This window comes from Taudactylus pleione, unplaced genomic scaffold (genome assembly GCF_031769625.1).
Source record: "Taudactylus pleione unplaced genomic scaffold, aTauple2 ptg000053l, whole genome shotgun sequence".
In the NCBI taxonomy this organism is placed as follows: domain Eukaryota; kingdom Metazoa; phylum Chordata; class Amphibia; order Anura; family Myobatrachidae; genus Taudactylus; species Taudactylus pleione.
The window spans coordinates 40,739,387-40,766,922 of record NW_028284455.1 but is presented as its reverse complement, the minus strand read 5'-3'; the positions used below and the strand labels follow the sequence as shown (position 1 = coordinate 40,766,922).

At 43.6% G+C, this 27,536-nt stretch overlaps 1 protein-coding gene across 1 annotated transcript in view; it reads right to left on the bottom strand.

The window, feature by feature from the left end:
* Positions 1–27,536, bottom strand: part of LOC148535392 (acyl-CoA dehydrogenase family member 11-like) — a 670,105-nt gene that overhangs the window by 550,051 nt on the left and 92,518 nt on the right. The window contains exon 2 of the mRNA XM_088463865.1: positions 19,563–19,662. Within this exon, the coding sequence (XP_088319991.1) occupies positions 19,563–19,662 (100 nt within the window). The remainder of the gene's footprint in view (positions 1–19,562; positions 19,663–27,536) is intronic.

Below are 27,536 nucleotides of genomic sequence, written 5' to 3'. Positions count from 1 at the left end.
TCGTCATGTGAAGCAGAACCACTAGTCATGAACATAGGGAAAGACCTTAGCCATTCCTTGCCACTTCGTGTGGTAAATGGCATATTGGCAAGTTTATCTTCAGATGATTTAAATGTTTTTTTCAAGGTCATTTTCCTGAACTTTGTCATTTGGGATTGTATGTGCCCTCTACTATGACATTGGGCATCGGCCTTGGCAGACGACGTTGATGGAATGTTATCGTCTATGTCATGACTAGTGGCAGCAGCTTCAGCACTAGGAGGAAGTGGTTCTTGATCTTTCCCTATTTTATTTTTATCGGAGAAAGTTTGGTCCTCCATTTATGTTATATTGATATATACGTGCGACTAAGGCGCACACAAAAACAGAAAATAATTTTTTATTTTTGTTGGAGACTAGTGCACTTTGTGGGTTACACCACCCTTTAAGAAATGAGCCAGCCGGCCTTTTACTTATGGGACACAGGCGTACGCTTTGCGCTGCTCCTTCGTTGATGCACGTGCAGCCACAGTGCACACAATTCACAAACACAGAAAAATATATTTTTTTATTTTGTTTGGAGTGCCCTTTGGGGGTTACAGCACCCTTTAACGGACAAGCCAGCCGGCCTTTTACTTACGGGACACAGGCGCACGCTTGGCGCTGCTCCTTCGTTGATGCACGTGCAGCCACAGTGCACACAATTCACAAACACAGAAAAATATATTTTTTTAATTTGTTTGGAGTGCCCTTTGGGGGTTACAGCACCCTTTAACGGACAAGCCAGCCGGCCTTTTACTTATGGGACACAGGCGCACTCTTGGCGCTGCTCCTTCGTTGATGCACGTGCAGCCACAGTGCACACAATTCACAAACACAGAAAAATATATTTTTTTATTTTGTTTGGAGTGCCCTTTGGGGGTTACGGCACCCTTTAACGGACAAGCCAGCCGGCCTTTTACTTATGGGACACAGGCGCACGCTTGGCGCTGCTCCTTCGTTGATGCACGTGCAGTTACTGCGCACACAATTCACAAACACAGAAAATATTTTTTTATTTTGTTTGGAGTGTACTTTGGGGGTTACAGCACCCTTTAATGGACAAGCCAGCCAGCCTTTTACTTATGGGACACAGGCGCACGCTTGGCACTACTTTGTTGATGCATGTGCGGCTACTGCGCACACAATTCACAAACACAAAAAAATATTTTTTTTTATTTTGTTTGGAGTGCCCTTTGGGGGTTACAGCACGCTTTAGCGGACAAGCCCGCCGGCCTTTTACTTATGGGACACAGGCGCGCGCTTGGCGCTGCTCCTTTGTTGATGCACGTGCAGCCACAGTGCACACAATTCACAAACACAGAAAAATATATTTTTTTATTTTGTTTGGAGTGCCCTTTGGGGGTTACAGCACCCTTTAACGGACAAGCCAGCCGGCCTTTTACTTATGGGACACAGGCGCACGCTTGGCGCTGCTCCTTTGTTGATTCACGTGCAGCCACAGTGCACACAATTCACAAACACAGAAAAAATATTATTTTTTTTAGCACTTGGGGGGAGCACCCCTGATGGACAGAGCACCCCCTGGCCAACACTACAGCACCCCTTTAGGACTGGGACACTGCACAGGACTTTGGAGTGGACACAGCCCCTATGGACAACTGACTGCACAACACAGTCCAGCCAGCCCCTATGGACTTTGAAGTAGTGGACACAGCCCCTATGGACAACAGCAGCACAACACAGCACAACACTACACTGCACTACACTACACTACACTACAACACTACACTACACTGCACAGCCCAGCCAGCCCTAACTCCCACCCTCCCTCTTCACTGTCCACAGCCGAGTGAGAAAATGGCGCCGACGCGGGTACCTTATATAGGATCTAAAACCCGCGAGACCCGGAAGGCGGGATGATGACGTTTTGCCTCGATTTCAGATCCGAGTCAGGCGGGATAAGTCGAGCCTGACTCGGATCGGCCTCGGATCGGGGGGGCTCGGGGGGGTTCGGATTTCAGAAATCCGAACACGCTCACCCCTAATATATATATATATATATAATATATTTTTGGATACAAACTTAGTGCAGTTGGGCCTGATCAGTACCAAGATGGGTGACCCCCTTGGGAATCCCAAGTGTTGTAAATCCTACATATCCCTGGAAAGAGAAGGATAATGAGCATCTAAGAAGTATTCTCAGTAACTGAAAAGAAGCCCTGTCTCAGTACCTCCCTTAAAACAAGGAACCATCAATTGCTAAAACCTCTATCTCTACCCGCCTTAAAGAAACCTCTTTCAAATTGTATTACCATTGGTATTATACCCTAGTTCGGCTTTCCCATATGTGCTTCACCCCTCTGCTGGAGAAATTGTGGCCTCCAAGGTACCTTAACTCATATCTGGTGGACCTGCCCAACTTGAGCCTTTTTGGACCTCGGTTCATGCTCTTCTGAACACGGTCTTTGGAGACCCGATCCCAAAAGACCCATGGACCTTCCTTTTAAGTTACCCCCCTCCTGATCTGAGCAAATGCACTGTTAAGTTGTTGTCCCACATTTTAGTTGCAGCTAGAAGTTTGATTGCCCGTAATTGGAAAAACCCTCTCCCACAAACCCTCTCTGCCCTAAAATCACAAATCCGACATATAGCGGAAATGGAAAATATTACCTACTATCTTCATGATAGAGGCCATATATATTCTCAAGTTTGGGCTCCGTGGCTCTCATACGACAACACCTCATTACATCTGCCCCCTGCGCTCACTACCCATGTGTGATTCATGCGCGATGCTTGAGTCTGATCCCCCTAATCCGACTTCCCTATGCAAACCTCCCTAACTGACTGAATATTCTTCTCTCCTGTTCTTCAATTGGCACGTTTTTCTTTCTACCTTATAACACGTCTTGCCCAGCATTTGGATTTTTCTATAATGTTTTGTTTCTCTTGATAGTCCTGTTCCTATCCTCCCCAACACCCTCCCACCCCCTCTACTTACCCCTTTCCCCCCACATGCTTATTGCTATTTATTTTATTTGAAAAAAATGTCTCATGTACACTATTCATTGTATTTGTGTTTTTTTATGTTATTTTTTATGAGCTTTCTAAATAAAGAATTTGAAAACAAGGAATCATCTTTTGGAATCTGTTGGACTTTTAATCAAAATATAAGAAATTCTGAGTGAGTCTAAAGGACACTAATGAAACTCAGGGCCTGATTCAGACCTGCTCGCGAGCGCTGAGCGCTGGCAAGCGGGTCAATGGTGCCCTAGTGCGCATGCGCACGACGGAGGGAGCTCCGTCGTGTGCATGCGTAAGACCCAAATAGCGACGGCCAAGCCGTCGCTATGGGTCTCGCACCTAAAGGGGGCGTGCTGTCGATGGTGAGTGACAGCACGCCCCCTTTGGTGGGCGTGCCGGGGGCATGGCTGCCCAGACGGAGGTGTTCCCATGGGAACGCCTACCGTCTGGAGCCGACCCCACTCTGATAGAGCCAAAAGCACTCCTGGGCTTGTGGCAGTGAGACCCTACCGCAGGGTCTCGTCGCAAGCCCGATGGTCGCGATGGTCTTGACCATTGCGACCATCTTATTGGCCGCTCGCATAAGCTGTGGGTGGTCACCCACAGCTATGCGAGCGGCCAGGAGGCCGCTCCAATATTAGGTAGGAGGGCCCTGATTCAGAGCGAGCGCTCTTGTCAGAGCGTCCGGCTCTGAATCAGGCCCTGAGTTTACACATTCCCAGGAGGATAAGGAAAATTAATATCTCAAAAGAATTACCTGAAATTTCAAAGATGCTCTGTCTTAATTATTATTATTTTTTTAAATAAGGAATCCCTTTTAAGAATATACTATATTTTAAATAATTCTGCATGGCTAGATCTATTTAGTTAGGGTGGTGACATATGTTATATATAGGGAGATCTGTTACTCAACTATTTTCATCAGTGGAGCTTGAAGTAGGAACTGTAGTGAAATTTTCATATGGTTCTTCTAACACTTATCTCCTTTTTTGAGTTATAGAAAGCATTGTACGTTTAAAGATGTGTATTTAGTGTATGGGCGGAAGCCAAATCCAGTATAAGGGCGGAAGTATCACTATGATAACCCGGACTCTGAATGAACTGAGCTGTGATGGCGGATATCTATTCCAGGTGTAGCGCCAAGTCATGGCGGAAGTGCGGCCTAAACATTACAGATACAGCGCCTAGCCAGGGCGGAAGTGATGCTGTACACATGACGTGGCCGGATGCAAGCGCATGACTGAGTTGCACGGATGTGACATCATCCCGGGAGGACTTGGGTTCTAACCAGGATCTCTACAAAGGCGGTGGAACAGATGTGACGTAAGGGAGTAGGGTGGAAGTAACCAAAGAAAGGCGGAAATGACATTACGTGCAGACGGACCCAGCCCTGCATTTAAGTTATAACTATAACTTTTTCCAACTTTGTGTCTAAATCGGATGCTGATTTATCTAGATTAACAACTTATCAGCATTCTTATAAGTCTTTTGTAAATACATGAACTCCTGAGCAAACAGGAAGTGATGCGGACTCATGACCCCCTCTTGAACCTTCAGTGGGGTATAAATTGCAGTCTACTTCACTAACACAGTATCCCCTTGAAGAAGTCTAAAGATGAAATGCGTTGGGAGTGTTTGACCTATGCCTCATGAACTCTGAAAAACATCTCTCTCGTTGTATCAGATAAGCTGCTATATTTATTCATTATTTATTTCCTCCAAATTTTATCTCTATCTGAGTACTATTGTATGAAATGCCTCTTTATTTTATATTTTCTTATTTATTTATTTATATATGTATGAAATGCCTCTGGATTTTATACTTTCTTGTTTATTTATATATGTTTGATTAAGGGAAACTTTATCATCTCTAAAGTCCCTTATCCTGTGTTTATAATAAATTTGGTGTTTTATATAATTTTATTGTATTATCACTATATTTATATAAATTATTATTTATTCACATTGACACAATTTTTAGCAAATCAGTCGCTCTAATATCAACTCCCCCCTTGTTTTCATTGTTTTTTAAATACTAACATGATTATTTTTCATGTTGATTCAGAGCTCAATATTTTGGGTTTGTTTGCTACACGTTGTCAGAGTTCAGCCGGGGATCGGCTGTCCCTTACCGTCCCGCCGGCTTCCTCTGACTTCCCGGGCAGTCGGGCGGTTGGCGCGGCGACGTGGGAGGAGCTGAGCATTCACCCTGTAGCTGTGGTGTCAGGCGACCCGGTGAGTGGGGAATCGCAGTTTCCGTCATGGGCGCCGCCATGACACTTTCCCTATGTCAGTACTTCCTTCCCCGAGTGGCCCGGCTGGTCAGCTGACACTGTGGGCCTATCAGCAGGCTTCCAGGGGTATATATCCGGCTCCTGTGCTCCAGGTAGTTGCCTGAACAATCATTGTCGCTGCTAGTGTAACTAGAGGAGTCTCGTTCCAGGTTCCCGTGCTTCCAGTGTGTTTCTTCCAGAGCTTCTGAGCTATCTCACCACAGTGCCTTTACTATCAACAGCCTGTGTGCAAGTTTAATCTCCATCTCTCCACAGTGCCTTTACTATCAACAGCCTGTGTGGCAGCTAACCTCCATCTCTGCACAGTGCCTTTACTAATCAGCAGCCTGTGTGCAAGTTTAACCTCCATCTCTCCACAGTGCCTTTACTAAGCAACAGCCTGTGTGCAAGTTAACCCTCCATCTCACCACAGTGCTTTACCATCACAGCCTGTGTGCAAGTTAACTCTTCATCTCATCACAGAGCTTTTACCATCACAGCCTGTTTGCAAGTTAACCCTTCATCTCATCGCAGTGATTTCACCATCACAGCCTGTGTGCAAGTTAACCCTTCATCTCACCTCAGTGCTTTTACCATCACAGCCTGTGTGCAAGTTAACCCTTCATCTCATCGCAGTGCTTTCACCATCACAGCCTGTGTGCAGGTTAACCCTTCATCTCATTGCACCCTAGTGCATGATCTCCGGCCGGCAATCCGGTATATACTTCGTGGGATATCCAGTTGTTACCTCAGCCTACCAATAAATCTCCACACCTCTCTAGCCAGCACCTCAAGTGCCTTTCTCCAGCCAGGAGTTCTATCCCACTCCCCACGTGCTTATTCCAGGCATTACCCTTGGGCCACGGTTGTTTTGATTCTCTTTTCCCTGCAGGCCTTGGTCACCAAGTCAAAGAACCGCAACCTGCTTACAGGGAGCCGCACAAGCCCATATCCCGCTTGGAGGGGCCACTGGCGAACACCTCCTTGTGAGTTAGACTCCGCACCATTGACTAGGTCTAGCCAACGACCAAGACTTGTGGATGCAGAGATCATACGTCCAGGCCCCTCGCCTTCGCCTCCTCCCACAGCCTCAGACCTCGGCTTTCAAAAACCCACCTCCCAGCGTGACACACGTTGACTATACACTTTGTCACTTCACCCTTAAAGAGTATTGGCACCATACCCATCTGCTTCTATATATCTATATATATATATATATATTTATATTTATGTGTGTATATATACAGTCAGGTGTGCATAAATATTGGGACATTGACAGAATTTTCATATTTTGGCCTCTATTCACCACCACAATGGCTTTGAAATGAAACAAACAAGATGTGCTTTAACTACAGACTTTCAGATTTAATTTGAGGGTTATTATATCCAAATCAGGTGAACGGTGTAGGAATTACAACGGTTTCTATATGTGCCTCCCACTTTTTAAGGGGCCAAAAGTAATGGGACAAACTAAACAATCCTAAATCTAACTTTCACTTTTTAATACTTTGTTGCAAATCCTTTGCAGGTAATTACAGCCTGAAGTCTGGAACGCATAGACATCACCAGACGCTGGGTTTCATCCCTGCTGATGCTCTGCCAGGCCTCTACTGAAAAAGTCTTCAGTTCCTGCTTATTCTTGGGGCATTTTCCCTTCAGTTTTCTCTTCATCAAGTGAAATGCATGCTCAATCGGATTCATGTCAGGGGATTGGCTTGGCCATTGCATAATATTCCACTTTTTAGCCTTAAAAAACTCTTTGGTTGCTTTTGCAGTATGCTTAGGGTCATTGTCCATCTGCACTGGGAAGCGTCATCCAATGAGTTCTGAAACATTTGACTGAATATGAGCATATAATATTGCCCAAAACATTTCAGAATTCATTCTGCTGCTTTTGTCAGCAGTCACATCATAAATAAATACAAGGGAACCAGTTCCATTGGCAGCCATACATGCCCATGCCATGACACTACCACCACCATGCTTCACTGATGAGGTGGTATGTTTTGGATCATGAGCAGTTCCTTTCCTTCTCCATACTCTTCTCTTCCCATCACTCTGGTACAAGTTGATCTTTGTCTCATCTGTCCATAGGATGTTGTTCCAGAACTGTAATGGCTTTTTAAGATGTTGTTTAGCAAACTCTAATCTGGTTTTCCTGTTTTTGTGGCTCACCAATGGTTTACATCTTGTGGTGAACCCTCTATATTCACTCTTGTGAAGTCTTCTCTTGATTGTCGACTTTGGCACATATCTACCTCCTGGAGAGTGTTCTTGATTTGGCCAACTGTTGTGAAGGGGTTTTTTTTTCACCAGGGAAATAATTCTTCTGTCATCCACCACAGTTGTTTTCCGTGGTCTTCCGGGTCTTTTGGTGTTGCTGAGATCTCCGGTGCATTCTTTCTTTTTAAGAACGTTCCAAACAGTTGATTTGGCCACACCTAATGTTTTTGCTATCTCTCTGATAGGTTTGTTTTGATTTTTCAGCCTAATGATGGCTTGCTTCACTGATAGTGACAGCTCTTTGGATCTCATATTGAGTCGACCGCAACTGATTCCAAATGCAAATGTCACACCTAGAATCAACTCCAGACCTTTACCTGCTCAATTGATAATGAAATAATGAGGGAATAGTCCACACCTGTCTATGAAATAGCTTTTGAGTTGATAGTCCCATTACTTTTGGGCCCTTAAATAATGGGAGGCACATATAGAAGCCGTTGTAATTCCTACACCGTTCACCTGATTTGGATGTAATTACCCTCAAATTAATTCTGAAAGTCTGCAGTTAAAGCACATCTTGTTTGTTTCATTTCAAAGGCATTGTGGTGGTGAAGAGAGGCCAAAATATGAAAATTCTGTCAATGTCCCAATATTTATGCACCTGACTGTATATATTTTCGTACTTTAGCACATTTCTTTAACAATAAAAAATAAGTTATAAACAAATGTGGTATTTTTGGCATCCGTGTATAAACACGAATGCTGGGTAAACACACTACACGATATGTTGTCCGATCCAGCGGTTCGGGGTGACATATTGGGCACATCGTCTAGTGTGTACCCGCTATGTCGCTGACAACATGTGCGCCTGCGCACCATCAGCATTTTCATGAAGGTCCGACGGGGGATACGTTAGCGAGGGCCATGGTGCCAAATGCAGCATGGCCCTCGCCATCGCTCTGTCGCTGCCGGTATCTGCATGTGTGTATTGCATTTGCAGATGCCGGCTCCCCCACCGGGTCAAGTCGCTGATGAGGTTGGGCACACTAGACATCGTCTGGTGTGAATCGGCCTTAAGATTGGTGGTGGGATTATCTGTTATGTGGCACCTGTCAAAATTTAGCCTAGGGCACCAAATTGGCTCGGGCTTGCTCTGACTGTACTGCTGGATACAATGTCTGGAAGTAGAGGTAGAGAACTCACTGAAACATATATAACTTGCAGGGGATTCAGGGGTTAACAGCACACCAGGGATCTGGATCTCTGCAGCAGATTGGGAAATGCACTGCAGCAGCACTTGCTAGAAGGACTGTGGTAAACCATACATGCCTATTCAATTTGCGGCGAAAACCCATAATTTTCGCCTGTCTTAATTATCCACGTATTCAATTTCAAAGACTTTTTTGCCGATGCAAAAAGTCTTTGTAAAAAAAACGGGGATAACTTTTCTCCATAGCCTGCACCCCTGGGAATGGCCCCTAAAATTAATGTGTATCAAAATAAGTTTTAAAAAAAATTTGGGACACCCTAAAAAATAAACTTGAATTTTGGGGTAAAAAAAAGAAATATGGGGGACAAAATCCTAAAGTAGCAAAATAGATTCCAGAGGGGTCCCCAAGTATGCGGCAGGTGTTTTCTTCATTGCGGGTATTAGCGGCAGGTGCATTTTTGAAGAATTTTAAAAATGCACATTAGGGGCTTGAAAATATGCTTGCACCCATTTTCATGTACCCCGAATTTGATGCAACTAGTTTTTTTTTGTAAAAAAGAAAAACTAGGACTTCCGGGGGGTGGGGCAACTGAGTTGGCCACGTTTTAGCTCAGCTCCGTACCTGGCATAGCTGCTTGGCTAAATTTTGTTCACTCAGACGAAGTATCACTGACCACAAGTGTTCCCCTGGACAGGGGAATATACATGGGACAGCCTGGGAAAGTTTAACAGCCAGAACGGAGCGCATATTTATCCCCAGAGTCCGGCTACGCAGTGTGGCCCTCTTAGCGCGAAAACACTCGGCGCCATTTTTATCACCATTGTGGTACTGTCCCTACTGCTACCCCTACCGAACAGGGCCTGGACATGGAGCACCAGGACGCTGGGCTTCTTTAATACCTGGCGCAGAAGATTGCCCCCCCTGGAAGTGGTGAGGGACACCTTATGATCGCTGTCACCCCAAGTGCCGCTTACCTGTAGGCGAATCGGTGGTCCCTCCATTGACCAAGGCTGCCTGGTTCTACTGGAGGGAAGACAGTGAGGAGGTTGCCTTTCCGCCGGGATCTGGAGAAAGCGTGGTGCGGATCCTGTCCTCAAGGGTCTGACACACATCTCAGCGAGTATACTGTGGATACCCAAGGCGGAGCGGTGACCACAGATTTTCGGAGCACTTCTCGGCACTGTCATCCCCCCTGCACCCTGGCTGTTCCCTGATGAAGCAGTGCGGCCGGCTCCCCTTTATTGGGGTATTGACGGCATCTCTGCTGTTATCCTGTGGGTGGTGATGCACCGGCATCAGCGATAGTGTCCCCTATATGTCCCTCCTATCAACAGTGTGTGCAGTCCAGGGACATACCATCATTATCCCTCTCTGCTCACTGACTGAGCGCTCAGGAGCCTGGTAGTAATCGGGATATTAATGGGCCCCATCCACCTGTGCTTATCTGGTGCCACTGCTGCTGGACCCTTGTGATTGCCGTGGAGTCGGCTGCCTCCGGTGTCCCTGGAATCGGAGTGTCACCTGCGGAAATTCCCTGGCATCTTCTCCCGTTTCCACGCGGCAAACCTGTTCTGACGACAGCTGTGTCCCCTTCTGATGGTTTGTGCAGGTCTCTGCTACTCATTTTTCCTGTGGCTGGGCGAAGCTGTGTGGTCCCTTCTGCCACTTACAGGGAGTCCAGAAGGTCGAAGGGGTTGCTGTTGACCACCATATCCTTGAAGGGTTCTGGACTTCATTATTTTCCCACCTTCACACCCTGCTCTGCTGAAGTGATATAGGTGAACTATATGCTTGATTTACTGTATATTACAGGGGTTTTGTGAGTATACTTATTACATACTTACAGTGATAACCATGTATTGTTGTTGAAGTATTTATTGTATATTTTATCCTGGCCACTTATTTCTGGTCATATATTCTCTGATCATAATTTTCTCTTTCCCCTTTTTCTGACATACATTTAAAGCTAGCTTAGGGCCTGATTCAGAGCCGGATGCTCTGACCAGAGCGCTTGCTCTGAATCAGGGCCCTCCTCCATTAAAATGGAGCGTCCTCCTGGACGCTCGTATAGCTGTGGGTCACCACCCACAGCATATACGAGTGTCCAACAAGATGGTCGCGATGGTCTTGACCATCGCGACCATTGGACTTGCGAAGGAAACCCTGCAGTCGGGTTTCCCAGCCACAAGCCCTGGAGTGATTTTGGCTCTATCAGAGCCAAAATCACTCCCACTGATGTGATGTCAGTGGGGCCGGCTTCAGACGGTAGGCGTTCCAATCAACATCGACAGCACGCCCCCTTTAGTGCGAGACCCGGAGCGATGGAAAGCCCGTCGCTCGCCGGGTCTCGCGCATGCGCACGACGGAGCTCCCTCCATCGTACGCATGCGCAGTGGGGAACATCGACCCACTTGCGAGCGTACTGCCGCTCGTGAGTGGGTCTGAATGACCCCCTTAATCTGTTAGGAAGGTGAATTTTATTTGTTATACAACTGCTGCCACCTACTGTTCGCAACACAACCCATACGTATTTTAATTTTAGGTGAAATATAATAGTTCATAGCATCTATTTGACCTTTTGCTATTTTCAAATAATTGTATTTGGTATATGGAGAAATATTTTACTAAATCCATACCTCCATTACCATAGAGAACATCTTCTTGTACGATGGTTAAAACAAATAAAACCCCTGCGAAGGCAGGTGCTTCCCCTTCCTCTCCCACACAGACTTCACCTGTTGATCAATCTGATATGAGGAAAACTGATTCTGTAGTCCCAAACCCAGACATAGCAGTTGCATTGCTAAACGCTATCATGCCTAAAATAGATGAAAAATTTGAAACACTTAAACCTTTAATGGATGAGAAATTCCTTGATTTTCTTCCAAAAATGGAGGAAAAATTGGATCAATTTGTCCCTAAAATTGATAAGAGGCTAGATACAATTCAAACCTCTCTAGATACAGCTTTATCCAAAATATCGAAACATTCTAATAGATTAGACGCTGTTGAGCAGAGAACGAGTGACGTGGAAGATCACCTGCATACTTTACAAAAATCACATGATTCCTATGTAACTTCCCACAAGTTGCTACTAGAAAAGGTCGACGATTTGGAAAATCGGCACAGACGGAACAATCTGAGGTTTATAGGCATACCTGAACAGGTAAAGGGATCTACTTTGTTTGAATATTTGGGAAAAACCTTTATCACGACTCTTGATATCCAAGATGATGTAGGGATACCTCAAATAGAGAGAGCACATAGACTTGGTCCAGAGAGAGAAGGTTCGGGAAATAGGCCAAGACCTGTGATTGTGAAATTCTTAGACTTTAGAGTTAAAGAAAGAATTCTATCAGCTTACATAAGACAGAATAACTTGGTAGTTGAGGATCACCTTTTTTTTCCAAGATTTCTCTGTTATGGTTGCACAAAAATGCAAAGAGTTCTCCCCAATATGCAAATACTTGGTGGAACGCATTACTATATCCAGCAAAACTGAAAGTTACTGACAATGGCCATACACTATTTTTTGATAGCCCTGGAAAAGCACGTACACATTTTTTTCCGATTCTCTCTCCCAGAAATTCACCCAATCATTCTCGCTTGGATTCTTCTATCAATACTTAAAAATTGATTGGTGATTTGATATTTCTTTAACAAATTCCACTATTCTCGTTGTATTTTGTTTTTATGTATTCTGTAAAAATATGGAAATTTTTGGTGAATGAGAATGGGACATCCCACTCCATGTCTTTATTTACATTATATTGTTATTTATTTTCGTTTAAATTGTTTTTTGTTGGTATATACCCACCGAGGTCTGAGAAATTTAATCAGACTTGGTATAAAAAGATGTTGGTTAGGAAAAGATATGAAAAACTTTTGAAGCATATTTTATATTTGAAGTATTTCAATGATACGGTGTTGTTCTATGAACCAAGCCCGGGTTCTGATTTTTTGTCATATTTACAATTAATTCTCCCTGCTGGCTGGGACAGGGGGGATTTGGTTATTTTTAAAATATACCTTTTAGGTTTACCCTTTAGCATAGATGTTGGATGACTGCCTCCATAAACACTATGAAATGTTCTGACTCTCAACTATTCCAAAACATCAAAGTTACTTCTTGGAATGTAGGGGGTCTCAACACACCACTTAAGCGCAAAAAAATAATTATGTCATTAAAAAAACTAAAACCTGACATAACTTTCCTACAAGAAACACATTTGAAACAGGGTGATGATTCTACTTTAAAGGACGGTTGGATTAATGAGTGTTTATCGGCCTCATACCGTACAAAAACTAGAGGTGTAGCTATCCTACTTGCTAGACATTTACCATACACCATACTATTTTCTACCTCAGATCCAGAGGGACGCTACATATTGGTAGACATTCGAATTTATGACACCAAATACACATTACTAAACCTATATGCCCATAATAATGACCAACAGACCTTTTTTCAATCTGTAACTCAACTATTACATAGCAGATTCAATTTTAATTTAATAATAGGAGGATATTTGAACACAGTAGCCAACCCAATGATAGATAAATCATCAACTCCAGCAAACCCTTTAGCTACTCATTGGACACATGTTCCACAACTTATGAATGATCATAATGTAACGGATGTCTGGAGACTACATAATTGCAAGGACAGATCATATACTTTCTACTTAGCAGTTCATGGATCTTTTTCACAAATAGACTACATCTTAATATCCACAACACTTCTTTCTGACATAGTAACTACCTCAATAGGGGACATTGCAATATCTGACCACGTACCAGTATCAATAACTTTGGCTATAAAATCCAATTATTCCCACTCCTTCCTATGGCGTTTTCCGTCATATCTGTATAATTCTGAACAATTCCGTAAATATTTGGTGACAAAATGGACAGATTTTATAGATAATAATTTAGAACACTAGGATATCCCCATTTTATTCTGGGAGACGTCCAAAGCGGTAATGCGTGGTGTGATAGGATCACTGGTAAAGTGGTCTGTGGCAGGTACATTTGTCCCAGATTCCTGTCTTTTGTGTTTTAAACCCCCAGGAGAAAGTCTGCAGTGTAGCAGGCTTGAGTTTCGGTTTTTTGAAAAGCCGGTTTGGGACCTGGGGGTTGTGGGTGAGAGGAGAGGGAGGGCTCCACCCACGGCCACTCCAAGTTTTTGTTCTCGCAGCCTGGTAACAGGCTTGTTAGTTTTCCACCTGAGAGTGGCCAATATAAGCCTAGTGTGTTGAGGGCTGATTGTCTCACCTGGGAGAGCAGACAGGGAGTTTGCTCAGAGACACTTGGAAAACCTATCTGTGAGTACTGTGCTGTGCTTTGTTGCTGGTGAGGGCATTAGGCCCTGCCAGGTTCTGGTAGTGAGGGAACTACCTGTGAAGTTAGTGCCCCGACAGGGCTAGGATTTATATTTATGTTTTCTTTATATTTCTGTCATTGTACAATAAAGACTGGCGCCGACCATCTTGTACTTGCATCCAGACTGGTGTGCTGCTTCCCTGCTGCTGTGTGTGTGTGTGTAAGGAAGGAGTCCTCTACCCAGGAGAGGGACCCCCTAACCTAACTGTGTCACAGTGGACATATCCTATCTTACATAGCAAAGAGAAATAAAGATAACAAGGCACAATATGTAGAATTACAACGAAACCTACAAATAACATTGACAGATTATATCTCCCAACCAACTCCGGCCACTCAATCGACATCCCTAGAGGCAAAACAACTTTTAGATAGTTTTGTGCTTGCACAGGCACAAACAAAACTAGATCATACGAAACAAAAAGTACTTTAAATGGGGCAATAAGACCAGCACATTGTTGGCAAATATGACAAAAATTTTTTAAAAAAGACACCATATAACTGCCATTAGAGACGCTCACGCACAGTTATTACTTACTAAGAACTCAGACATAACTAAAAAATTTCAGGAATATTTAAAAAACCTGTATACCGCGAATACCCATGATCCTGCCCTATTGACTAAAATATTGGATGAAGCAGCATTGCCATGCTTAACACCTCTACAACGTGAGGAACTAGAAAGCGATATCACCGAAACTGAAATATCTGCTACAATCTCCTCCATGCACCTTAACAAATCTCCAGGCCCTGACGGCTATTCGGTAGAATATTACAAAATATTGCAACATGAGATTGTCCCAACCCTATGTGCGTTATTTAAAAAATAAGGGAGGATATCCCTTGTTACCCAAATTTTAATCAAACATATACTTCTTTAATCCCGAAACCTAATAAAGACTTGACTTTAATGTCGTCATATCGCCCAATCACCTTGCTAAATATTGATTTCAAAATATTAGCTAAAATATTGGCAAATCGCCTTCAGACTTTCTTTGCTGCCCTACTTACCCCTCATCAATTAGGCTTTACAAAAGGAAGACATTCAGTGAAAGGCATACGCAATAGCAGCAGTAATGGCAGCTAATTTGCAACCCGAGACCCCATCTATGCTCTTGAGTCTTGATGCCACCAAGGCTTTTGATATGATCTCAGGGCCTTATCTCCATGCGATTCTAGATAGAAGGGGATTTGGCCCAGTGTTTCAGTCACTTATCAAATTTTTTTACACACAACCAACAACATCACTGCTTATTAATGGAATTTAGGGGAAGGAATAACGATGACTAGGGGCACTAGACAGGGCTGCCCACTTTCCCCTATGCTTTTTAACCTGGCACTGGACCCTATGTTAAGAATATTACAAAGCTGGACACACTTTAAGGGAATTATGGTTGGCACAGAAACTGTTAAAATGTCGGCATTTGCAGATGATGTTCTCTTATTTATCTCTGAACCCCGGAGAATACTCAGCTCGTTAATAAAGCGAATTTCGGAAATTGGATCAGTTTCCGGCTTTGAAGTAAATTTTGAAAAATCAAAGGCACTTTATTTGAAAAAAGGCTGTGCGAGGCCATCCTGGTTTAGAGAAACTCCAATTGAATGGACAACTAAATGTATTTCTTATCTGGGGATCCAGTTTCCTAAATACCTGCCAAACCTATACACAATCAATATGAAACATTTTACATAGTATCAAACAAGACATTGAAAGATGGAAACACCTCAATATTTCTTATATGGGTCGTGCCAATTTAATAAAGATGATTCTATTTCCTAGACTCCTCTATCCACTCCAGTCTCTTCCTATTTTACTGACCAAAAGGGACACAGCAGAAATAGAAAAACTGATGAGAACATTCCTATGGAAGGGTGGCAGGGCCAGAATTAGTATGGTGCATCTTCAACAACACAGATCGAATGGGGGAATCAATATGCCAAATATTACTTTGTATGGGCATGCTGCACATCTCCGTTATCTAAAAGATTGGATTCACAATACAAATCAATATGCCAACACGACGTTGGAAATAGCCTTTCTGGGCAATATCAACATTATATCCTTCTTACATCTACATGATGAGGGAATACCGGAATCAATTCAAACCAATCCCCTTCTAATGACTACCAGAAAGCTATGGCATATTTTATGTCACAAACATTTATTGAACCCATATTTTTCTTTACACCTCACACTTCTACACAACCCAAATTTTCTACAGGGTAATGCGGGACACCCTTTCACCTTATGACATAGAGGAGAAATCACTTCTATCAGACAATTGATGGACATCACTTTAAGAAAACCCTTAACATTAACCCAAATTAGAGAGAAATACCCAATTGTCAGTGCCTCACCCCTGTCATACTACCAAGCACAACACTATATTGCCCAACTATCCAGAAAATTAGCCCCGAATGATTATATTAATGACCTAGATACGTTCGTCACTACGGAGAACCCTCAAAATAAGGCCATATCACAACATTATTTGTTCTTACATAACACTCTAGATTACAATACTCAACATACAGGTTTAGCACAGTGGAAAGAATACTTTCCGTCTTTATCCATAGAGCATTTATTACGATCATTTGAACAATCGGTCAAGCTAGTGCCAGCAACTTCTTACACAGAACTTTTCTTAAATATACTACATAGAACCTATCTCACCCCTCATCGTAGACATGTAATGGGACTGTTGGAGAATTGTAACTGTCTTCGTTGCGGAGCACAGGATGCGGAACTGATGCACTGTCTCTGGAACTGCCCAATTATACATAGCTTTTGGGTTTTGGTGGGAAATTATGTCAATAGACATCTGGTGAATTGCCTTCCATTAACACCTAAGTGGGCAATTTTCGGTATCACACCTACGGAAACTAAAGTACCAAGAGGGGTAAAAAAACTATTAACTATTATCTCAGCGGCAGCAAAGAAATGCATTTTACAAATATGGTTACAAGCCACTGCACCTACACTAACGATGTTTCACGGAAAACTTTTCCACATCTTTCGGATGGAGTGGCTTGAGGCCACGCTCCAGAAAGAAAAGTTCACGGAGATGTTCTTTTCCACTTGGGAAAGTTACATCAAAATGTTGTCTCAATCATTGAAGGAACAATTAGAGAAATGTTTTAGAAACACACTTTGGTATGAATCACGTATTTGCACAAATGATCCCCCAATATCACTTTAACATATAAAATTATTCTGTTGGGAGTTTTGAGAAGTTATCCGGAGCCCTGGCTTACATGTTACATGTTATATATCACATATCTTATAATACGAATTTGTAAATGTTTTCCGTATATATATATATTTGTATGATATTTGTTATTTTTTTTATATATATATATATATATATATATATGTATAAATATATATTGTTTTATTAACTGTATTGCAATGACGTATTGATGAAGATATTTACTGATCATTTCATCGTATCAGATATTCGATATTGACCCTTTTTATCTTTTATGTTTATGTTATAATTGTGTTATTGTTTATATGAATATCTATTTTGACTATGTACTTTTGTACTGTTGTATACAATTATTATGCTTCAATAAAGAAAAATTTGATAGAAAAAAAAAAAGAAAAACTAAGTGCTATTCTTCACCCCTTCTTCACAGGAGCATTTATGCACCTGCTGCAGCTATTTAAAAACCCTACTTAAACGAGGGTACCCATAGTGATCCCCCATGCCAGGACATCATTAGGGGGGTTCCTGGATGATTTCCTGAAAATTCCCCGATTTTTTATTCGATACTTCACTTTCCGTCGGGTCCCGTTTTCGCCGGCTCCAAATTGAATGCGGGGATTAGCGGGCACACGCCCAATACTTTATCTCTGCAAATATCTCCGGTGTGGAGTGAAAAGTCCAGAACGGAATTTTCGCTCCCAAATTGAATATGGCCCCTAGTCTCCCGGGAATCGTGGGAGGCTCCCGATTTTTTGGGATAATCCCCCCGCACCCCCTGAATAGTACGCATATCTCCCGCATCCCGCTCACTTCCTAGTGAAGGGGGCAAGATGGGGAGATTTTACCTGGAATTTTTGGGTCCGTAGGGAAGGGGCGGGGCTAAATGGTGCAAACCACGTCATTTAGCCCAGCTGTAAAGGGGGCGTGGCCTAATGTTGTCTATCGTCTTCTGCTGCTCCCGGAAAGCTGCCCAGGAATGTCGGCAAGTATGCGGTAAACCTGAAATCAGAATCCTGCAGGCTAGAAAAACAGATGAATCCACAGGTAGATAATTAGTCTGGAGTGAGGTTTAGCAGTCAGGGACTTGCTAAGGCTATAGGTATTGCAGACTGGACACAGCAGGTTACTGAAGACAGAGATCAATGGCTGAAGTCTGTATACAATCATTACAGCTGAAGCTGGGTGGAACACAATAATCAGCAGGCTTAACAGAAAAGAAACTCCACTGATCAGGATTCTGTGGTAGCCAGGAAACTGAAGAACTACACTCTGGAGCCAGGGACTGCTAAATAGCTTGTTGCAAGCAAGAGCTTGGATTGCAGGATATCGCTCAGGTAAGAGACTTGTTGCATGCTCTGGCATTGCATTGATGGCCATAGAAGACTTACAAAGGAGTTGCTGGTCTGTAAGTTAACCCCCTCTGTGGATTCCAATTGTCAAAGTTGTTGCCCAAGGCTATTTAACCCTTGCACAACTACATCTAATTATTCAAATATAGAAAATCTGGTCCTTGTGCCCACTTTACCACCCTATTTCATGCCCCAAACCTTGTTGGGCAAGGCCAATTGCAAATGGGTCATATGTAAGTGACCCCCTCTGTGGATTCCAAGTGTCACATTTGTTGCCCAAGGCTTTATAACCATTGCACAACTACAGCTACTTATTCAAATATAGAAAATCTGGTCCCTGTGCCCACTTTTCCACCCTATTTCATGTCAAAAACATTGTTGGGCAAGGCCAATTGCAAATGGGTTATATGTAAGTGATCCCCCTTTGTGAATGTCAGGTGTCAAAGCTGTTGCCCAAGGCTATTTAACCCTTGCACAACTCCAGCTACTTAGGGCAGGAGACCAGAACAATGATACACATGGAATGGACCAGACAGCAGCTCTGAGGTATAAGCTGTCACTGGCTTGGGAGTGCAGCACTGCCAGGATAATAACAAGAATATGAACCAATTGCCAGCTGAGAAGAGGATCAGCCCCTCTAATTACATATCAATAGCAGCTGCGCAAAGGCATGTACACCCAGGCCCTAGCTGTCAAATTAATTCAGACCCAGAGTGCCCTGCGGCCACCCATTGTCTCAGTTGCTCGGCAACCAGCAGGACCAGCAGCCCATGCGGCAGTTTGACGCAGCATCCTGGTTGCCCAGCAACAGCTGGAACCTGCTGAAGTGATGAGCCGCGCTGGTGACTCATAACACACAGTCATTGTGGCACATGGAATAGAAACATATAAACATCAATATACAGTAGTTACCTGATGTGCGCCAGGCAGCAGTGGGCCATATGGCTTCTTCCTGAGAACAAATTTCTTCAGACCCTTCTGTATAAAAAACGTAAGGTTGGACTGTCCTGATCTAAAAAAAATAATAATGTTACTATATTATTTATGGCATTAGATATATAAATGTACAATTTATTGTCAGGATATCACACAACATTTAAGCACATATCCATTTTTTGCTTGGTGATAATCTAACACTTGTCTGTTCTCTATTAATTCAACCAGTTTGTCCAGCATTGATTTCCAAGCTACAGAAAACAGCACCTTTAAAAACCCTAAAGCAATTAAGGAGCTGATTGTGTATTCAGAATGTTATGAATGTATGGAGTGAGAAGGATGTTGGAACCCAGTGGAATTGTTGTGGTGACCGAATGGGAAGATTGTGGGCACTCAGTGGGATGTGTGTGCCACATAACTGCTCAGACCTCACTTGCATAGACTGCATGTGTGTATTCCAATGAGCACACAATTTTGTGAATTAGCAGCTCCATCATTTTGAGAATGACAGCAATCTCACTCTGTGAGAGTTCTGAATCTGCAGTTAACCACAGAGTGTGATGGCATACCCATACTTGCCTACAGTTGAAAAAGCATTTCAGGGAGATTGTGAAAGCAATACCTATGAGCACGGTGGTAAAGTGGGTGTGTACTGCTACATCTGAGAAGCGTGTTATAAAATTGACTTTTATCCAAATGTAAACGAGCCCAAAAGAAGTTAGCAAGATCTACTTGTTGATGATGAAAACACACTAATACTTTTCAGAAAATGCATGTAGCCATAGGGATCATTGTGCCTTATATCCAATGCAGGGAAATAATACTAATGATCCCATTTGAATGTATATAGCTCTGTTTTTTGTAATATAACAGCTTCATAATGGGGTAGGTGCAATCAGGGAGATTGCTAGCCTCTTCAGGGAGACAGGGAGATTGCTACTAATTCAGGGAGTCTCCCTGACAATGAGGGAGAGTTGGCAAGTATGGGCATACCATATTTGTATTGCGCAAGGAATACGTCCATTAAGACATCAGCCATAATGATTGGCATTTCATTGCATTTTTTAAGTTTGAGCGGCTGAAATTCAGTAGCTTTTGTAAAATTTCAGTTAATTTATAAGAAGACTTAATGGGACATGTGAAACCATAAGTTTTTTGTCTATGGTATCTCATTGCTTTTTTATAATTTATTAACCATCAGGGTTTGGAGGAGCAAACTGGGCCACCTGCAGAGGAGGAGGGCAACAAAATGGTACACTAGCGCTGGTGATGGAGGGGATAGCACACAGGAGGTGAGACAGAGACTGCTGTGTGCGGGGCAGTGGCAGCAGCAGGGTAGTACACAGGGGCAGCTTCGGGGGTGCGAAGCAGTGGCAGCAGCGGGGCAGTGCACAAGGACACCAGAGGGGGACAGAGGGGCTCACTAGCACTGATTGTCCCAGCCGTGAACTGCTTCTTAAGGTCCCTACACATGGAACAATGTGCTCATGATGCAATATCGTGAAAGAGTTCCCTTGAACTCTAGCCCGGCACTCCAGCACACGATATGGTGCTTAAACAGCACTTTTTGACATAAAAGCTATCGTGAATGATCTAAAGATAGCTGACTGCATGCATGGATCAGTGAGATCTGTGATGTAGGCATCTGTAAAAAAAATTATTCAGAGATGCACGCACGGATCAATGCAATCCGTGCGGCATGCATCTGAGGAAAAACAAGAGTCAATAAGAGACAGATGCATGGACAGATCAGTGAGATCTGTCCATGCATCTGTTAAAAAAAAAATGTAAACAAGTGGCATTATTTTACAAAAAAATGGTGTTGTCGTCCCCCCCCCCCCTTAAAGCACAAGCAGCCCCGGGTTTTTCACAGCTGGTCCTGGTTGTGAAAATACAGGGGACAAATGACATAGGGGGTCCCCTTTATTTAGCACAACCAACTCCGACTTTTCAGAGCAGTCTTGTTTGTCAAAATACAGGGGACAAAAGATGTAGAGGTCCCCTATATTTAGCACAAACAGCACTGGGCTCAGCCAAGGCGGTCCTGGTTTTGGAAATACAGGTGACAAAAAGAGTAGTACCTCGCTCTTTTTAGCGAGGAAGTAATACCTCAGCCAGGGGAACCCTTTCACCAGATACCCGGCCAAAGCATTATCCCTTACCGCAAGTCATCCCAGGCCCAGTCCCCCTCTCCAGGACACCCCAGGCCTAGGCTGATAGCCAGCGGCTATCCCAACACCCCTGGGTGGTGTGGGCCGGGTTGATTGTGTAAAATGTGTAGTGTAAAAATAAAAAAAATATTGTCTTATGCAATAAAACTAAATGCCCAGCAAACCATCCCCCACATGCTGATACTTGGAGAACCACAAGTACCAGCATGCGGGGCATTACGGGCCTGCTGGCAACTGTAGTTCACCTGCAAAAGAAATATTAAAATAAACATAATACACTTTAATATTTCTGTAAAAGTTTATTATACAGCATCTTCACCTGGGGGCGGTGGCCTTTAAGCTCTTTTTCATGGCCGCCACCCAACCAGGGCACCGGCGTCTTCACCAGGGGGGCCCCTTCCTCTCCAAGGCATCTGGTGTCTTCACCTGGGGGTAGCGGCCTTTAAGTTTTTTCGCATGGCTGCTGCCTCCCCAGGGCTTCCAGCGTCTTCTTTCTTCAGGAGCTCTTCATGCTCCTTCCCCCACTGACAGACTGCCAGCCGCTGCCTCGAGCTGGCTTGTACAAGCCAGCCGAGGGGGCAGAGTGATGACGCTGCGAGTAATGATTGGCTCGCGGCAGCCATCTTGAAATTCAAAAGTGCACTGCTGCCGAGCTCTGCAGAATGGCTGGCATGGGCTAGATCCTCTTGAATCCAGGTCTTTCACCATGCCCACTACCTCCTCCGGGTCCTGCCGCCAACACCCGCTATCTCTGCCAGGTCCCGCCACCGCTATGCCCACTACCTCCAATGCCCATTACCTCCAACAGTTCTCCACAACCGATAATGCCCGCTAATTCCACCGGGTCCTACCACCGCTAACGCTGCTAATGCCAGCCATGTTAGTGCACCTAGGTGAAGCCACTGTACACCCCCTGCAGGAGGCTCCTACTCAGCATGCGCAGCAAGTTGAAGCTCCCTATCTATATAATGGGGCATTTTTGGGCTAATAGTTAAAAACTAGAGATGAGCGGGTTCTGACTTCAAAGATCCAAACCCACCCGAACTTTGGGGATCCGAGTCGGCTCAGGTTTTCCCACCTGACTCGGATCTGAAAACGAGGTAAAATGTCATCATCCTGCTGTCGAATTCTCGCGGGTTTGGATTCTATAAAAGGTTCCGCGCTCCCCGTCATTTTTCATTCCGGCTGTGGAGATTGAAGATGGAGGGAGGGAGCTGGGAGCTGTGCTGAGGGAGCTGGGAGCTGTGCTGTTCAGCTATGCGTAGGGGCTGGCTACTGTTGTGTCAGGGGCTGGCTGCTTATTACGTCCATATGTGCAACATATGTGTTGTGTCAGGGGCTGGCTGTTTATGTCCATAGGGAGTGGGGCTTGCTGTTGTCCATATACTGGGGCTCGCTTGCTGTTGTCCTGTCCACTCCATAGGGGCAGGCTGTTGTCCATAATATCCAATCCATATATAGTACATTATATATTGGGGATGGCTTGCTGTTGTCCTGTCCACTCCATAGGGGCTGGATGTTGTCCATAATATCCATATATAGTTGTATATTGGAGCGTCCTGTCCACTCCATAGGGGCTGGCTGTGCTGATGTGTTGTCCAAGGGGTGCTCTGTCCATCAGGGGTGCTATCCCTCAGTGTGAAAAAAATGTGTGTGTGCGCGCCTGTTAGCCACACATCAGCAACGTAGGTGCACAGGGGTGCTGTGCTGCCTGTGTCTCATTTATCAAGGGGCTCCTGCCTTGTTCAGAGGTGCTCTTCACCCCCAGTGGGAAAAAAATAAAATCTATTTAATTTTTTTGTGTGTGCATGTTAGCCGGCCACACACTACCAGTGTTCAAATAAAAACTATTTTTTGTGTGTGCGTGTTAGCCTGCCACACCCCAAGTGTAAACACAAATACAATTTTTTGGTGTGTGCGTGTCAGCCTGCCACACCACCAGTCAAAAAATTTAAAAAAAATTGTGTGTGCGTGTTAGCCACACCACCAGTGAGAAAATAAAAACTATTTTTTGTGTGTGTGCATTAGCCACATTTATCAGCAACATAGGTGTGCAGGGGTGCTGTGCTGCCTGTGTCGTTTATCAAGAGGCTACTGCCTCATTTGGGTGCTCTCCCAAGTGTCCCAAAAAAATTAATTCAATCAATCTGTATTTTTGTGTGTGTGACAGGGGTGCTGCCTGTGTCGGGATCTTAAGACAGAATGAGAATCAATCCTTACACAATGTTCCAGAGACCTAATTAAGGTTCTCATGAAACATGATGAAATCTTATTAAATCAATATACTTATATACTAAGGACATTTCCAGACTGGGGGAGAGACTTAAGAAATTCAAATTGATGGAAAAATTTCAATTGACTTATACTAAATTCAAGAAAGAAATTGAGTATGAACAGAGCATTTTAGAAAGGAAACGTAAGAAATTACAGAGGAACAAAAATGATTTTGCACAAACAATGTATATAGGTGGCGAGTACACCCTCAACGGACTAGAAACACCAATACTCTCAATTATTCCACTTCTGAAATGGATTCCTCAGAGGGTGAAGATAATTACAACAGTGGAAGAGACCGTAGTAGGGATTTTTTAGGACAAATACTGAAAGGGGTCAGAGACCATACCAACATGGAAGAACTAAGATCCGGGCTACCTCTGCCTTAAATAATAGATCTTACGCTTGTCCACATATCTGTGCTGGTTAAGTGGCACTTTGAGGCCACTATCTATGTTTTTTTTTAATGTCCCTGTACAGGTTGGGAAATGTTCCATGTGGAAGCTTTGCAAAGGATTATTTTACAGTCAATTGTTTTGGAATGCAGTCTTCCTGGTCCCCTTCTTGGATGAAAATCCACTCCTAGCAGCAGAAGTTGGTGCAGGATTCTCAAGAAAGACACAACGTAAGACCTTAAGGGGTAAATTTAATTTACTAAAGTGAGATTTTTTAGAAGTGAGTTTTAGAAGTGATGTTGCTTGCCCATAGAAAATAATCAGATTCTAGCTGTTATCTTCTAGAAAGTGATGTTAAGTAGAATCTGATTGGTTGCTATGGGGAACATCACTTCTAAAATGCACTTCTAAAAACTCTCACTTTAGTAAATTAAATTTACCCCTTAATATCTTTTGTGCTGGTTAAGAGGCAGTTTGGAGGCCACTAACTAACTATGTTTTTTTAATGTCCCTGTACAGGTTGGGAAATGCTTTTTCATGTGGAAAGCACTACTAGAATTCTTCCTGGTCCCCTTCTGGAATAAGAAATACCACTCCGAGTGGAATCGGTATGAAATACCACCGGCATTCGATTCCCGGCAGCGCCTGGCCGACAGCAGAGTTCCCGGCAGTGGAAGCCCGACAGCACTGCAAATTCCGATCGTAGATAGGTAAGTATTGACTAACCTAAACTAACCCCCAAACCCCCTAACCCTCCATAGGGGTGCCTAACCCTAACCTCCCCCTTCCCCTAAACCTAAGTCCCCCGGGGGGGTGACTAACCCTAAGTCCGCCACGGGGGTGCCTAACCCTAACCCTACCTCCCCCTAGCCTAACCCTAACCCTCCCGAGAGGGTGCTTAACCCTAAGTCCCCCCTGGGGGTGCCTAACCCTAACCCTCCCTCCCCCTAGCCTAACCCTAACCCTCCTGGGGGGTGCCTAACCCTAAGTCCCCCCCAGGTACCCTAAACCTACCCCGCCCCCCCGCAGCTGTCCATTCATGGTGCCCAGCACCCCTTCGATTGGGATGCCAGGTACCGGTCTCCCAATGTCGGGGAAATGTCAGGCGTCTACATCTAGACGCCCGGCATTTCATCCTCGCCGGGATATGACAGTCGGGAAGCCGGTTGCCGGTATACCCTCCCAGCAGCCGGCATGGTGCTCATGGATTCTTCTGGGGCAAGGACTGATGTGAATGAGTAAAATTGTTTTTGTAAATGCCTCCTCCCCTCCCCTTCTCACTCATAAATTTACTTCGGAATAAAAAAATTAAATTAAATTTACTACCAAACTCTTCCTGTCCCTGCCTTCAACTACATACATACTCCAACTCCCTCAGGCCTCTCTTAAATAATAAAAACATTTGTTTCCTGGTGTGCCATGTTGAAAGTTGAACTGCCACATTTTTGTGCTGCCGCATAGCTTAGCCAGCCAGCTAGTTTGGTGCAAATTTTGGGCCTAAACTGGATGAAAACAATATAATGAGCTGTGAAGTGATCAAAATTGACTGGAAACGAATGGAAATAAATTATATTGAGGTTAATAATACTGTAGGAACAAAAACAGGCCCATTATGTGATTTTAGCTGTTTTTATGATTTTTTTTTTAAGACAAAATCGAGAACCAAAACCGAAAAACAAAACACGGAGGTGGGGCAAAACCAATTCAAATCCCAGACCAGGGGAGATCCAGATCCAAAACACGGGGGACCGGCGCACATCTCTATTATAAACTGTCACTTTTTCAATTACTTGAACCCCAAAAGTCCCTACACTGGAAAAGCTACCTTACAAAACAAACCCCAAGTCCTAATTTGTCTTCTACCCTGAATTATCCTTTCCCACATATCCCCCATAGACTAAAGCAGAAAAGTGTCAGTTTTTACCAAACAGGAAGTGGATGAAAAAAAACTGACAGTTTAAACCTGTAACTCGTAGCTTGCGGTCTTAATTTTGGTAGCTCACCTAGCTGCAGTACTGTCGAGTAAACAAGGAGGAAGCGACCTCTGGCACATGCTGCTCCGTGGTGATGCCATGGGTGGAGCCACAGGGAAGCACGTCACGTGATTGCTGCAGCCTCTACAGCAACCACCTGAATTGCTTCCCCATGGTTCCACCCACGGTGTCTACACTACAGCGGAGTGAGTGACTCCCACCTAGCCCTGCCGGAAAATCACACAGCAGCCCTGCCTATACAGTATCTTTTGCTCCTCTACTGCACGTAGTTCCTTGGAGCCAGTAATTAACAGTGAACTGTGCCTGTGCTTACATTTTATTTACAAACTATAACAATATCACTGTAATAATTAAATGCATTGTTGTTTTCTATAAAACATTTTTTTAATTTTCATTAAGTTACATTGAATTGTTCAGTTATTAGCCAGATTTTTTTTCTACAATTTTAGTTGCTCTTCAGGAGGTTTAATTTTACTAAAGTAGCTCACACCTCAGTTAAGGTTGGCAACTACCGCTTTAGATTGTGCCCAATTACTCAATTTTAATTTTTTTGCCCTAAAATTTGGTATGTAGCACCGAGCGACAGTTCTACCTGTCCATGCCAAATCTTATTTCTCATTGGCATCGATGATTGACATTTTGTTTTATATGATGTTAGCATATTTTTATTAGGTTTAATTTTAAAGAATAAACAATTTGTATTTATACTAATGTGTGGCCATTTGTGTTGGGTGATTCCTTGGTGAGCAGGTTTTTTTCAGAGAACATCATAGTATATTTTGGACATTGTTGCTGTCTAAGAAGAAGTTTCATTACCAATCCAATTAGTAACCTTCTAAGGAACAAAATTGCATAAAAAATTGTGACTACAGTATATAGCAAAAGTGTTAGTGGAAGTATGTTCAATAGTTCCATCTCATGAAGCATGAAGATACAACCATTCAGATATATATCCCATTTCCTTTGTCATTTTTCAACAATCCTTGTTGTGATGAAACCGCAACAATTATCAACCAAGTAACATCCCTCATTTAGGGATTTAGGGATACAGTTAATCCATTGGCACAAGTGGGTGTGTGTGTGTATACATCTTCATATATGCATTTATATTTATAC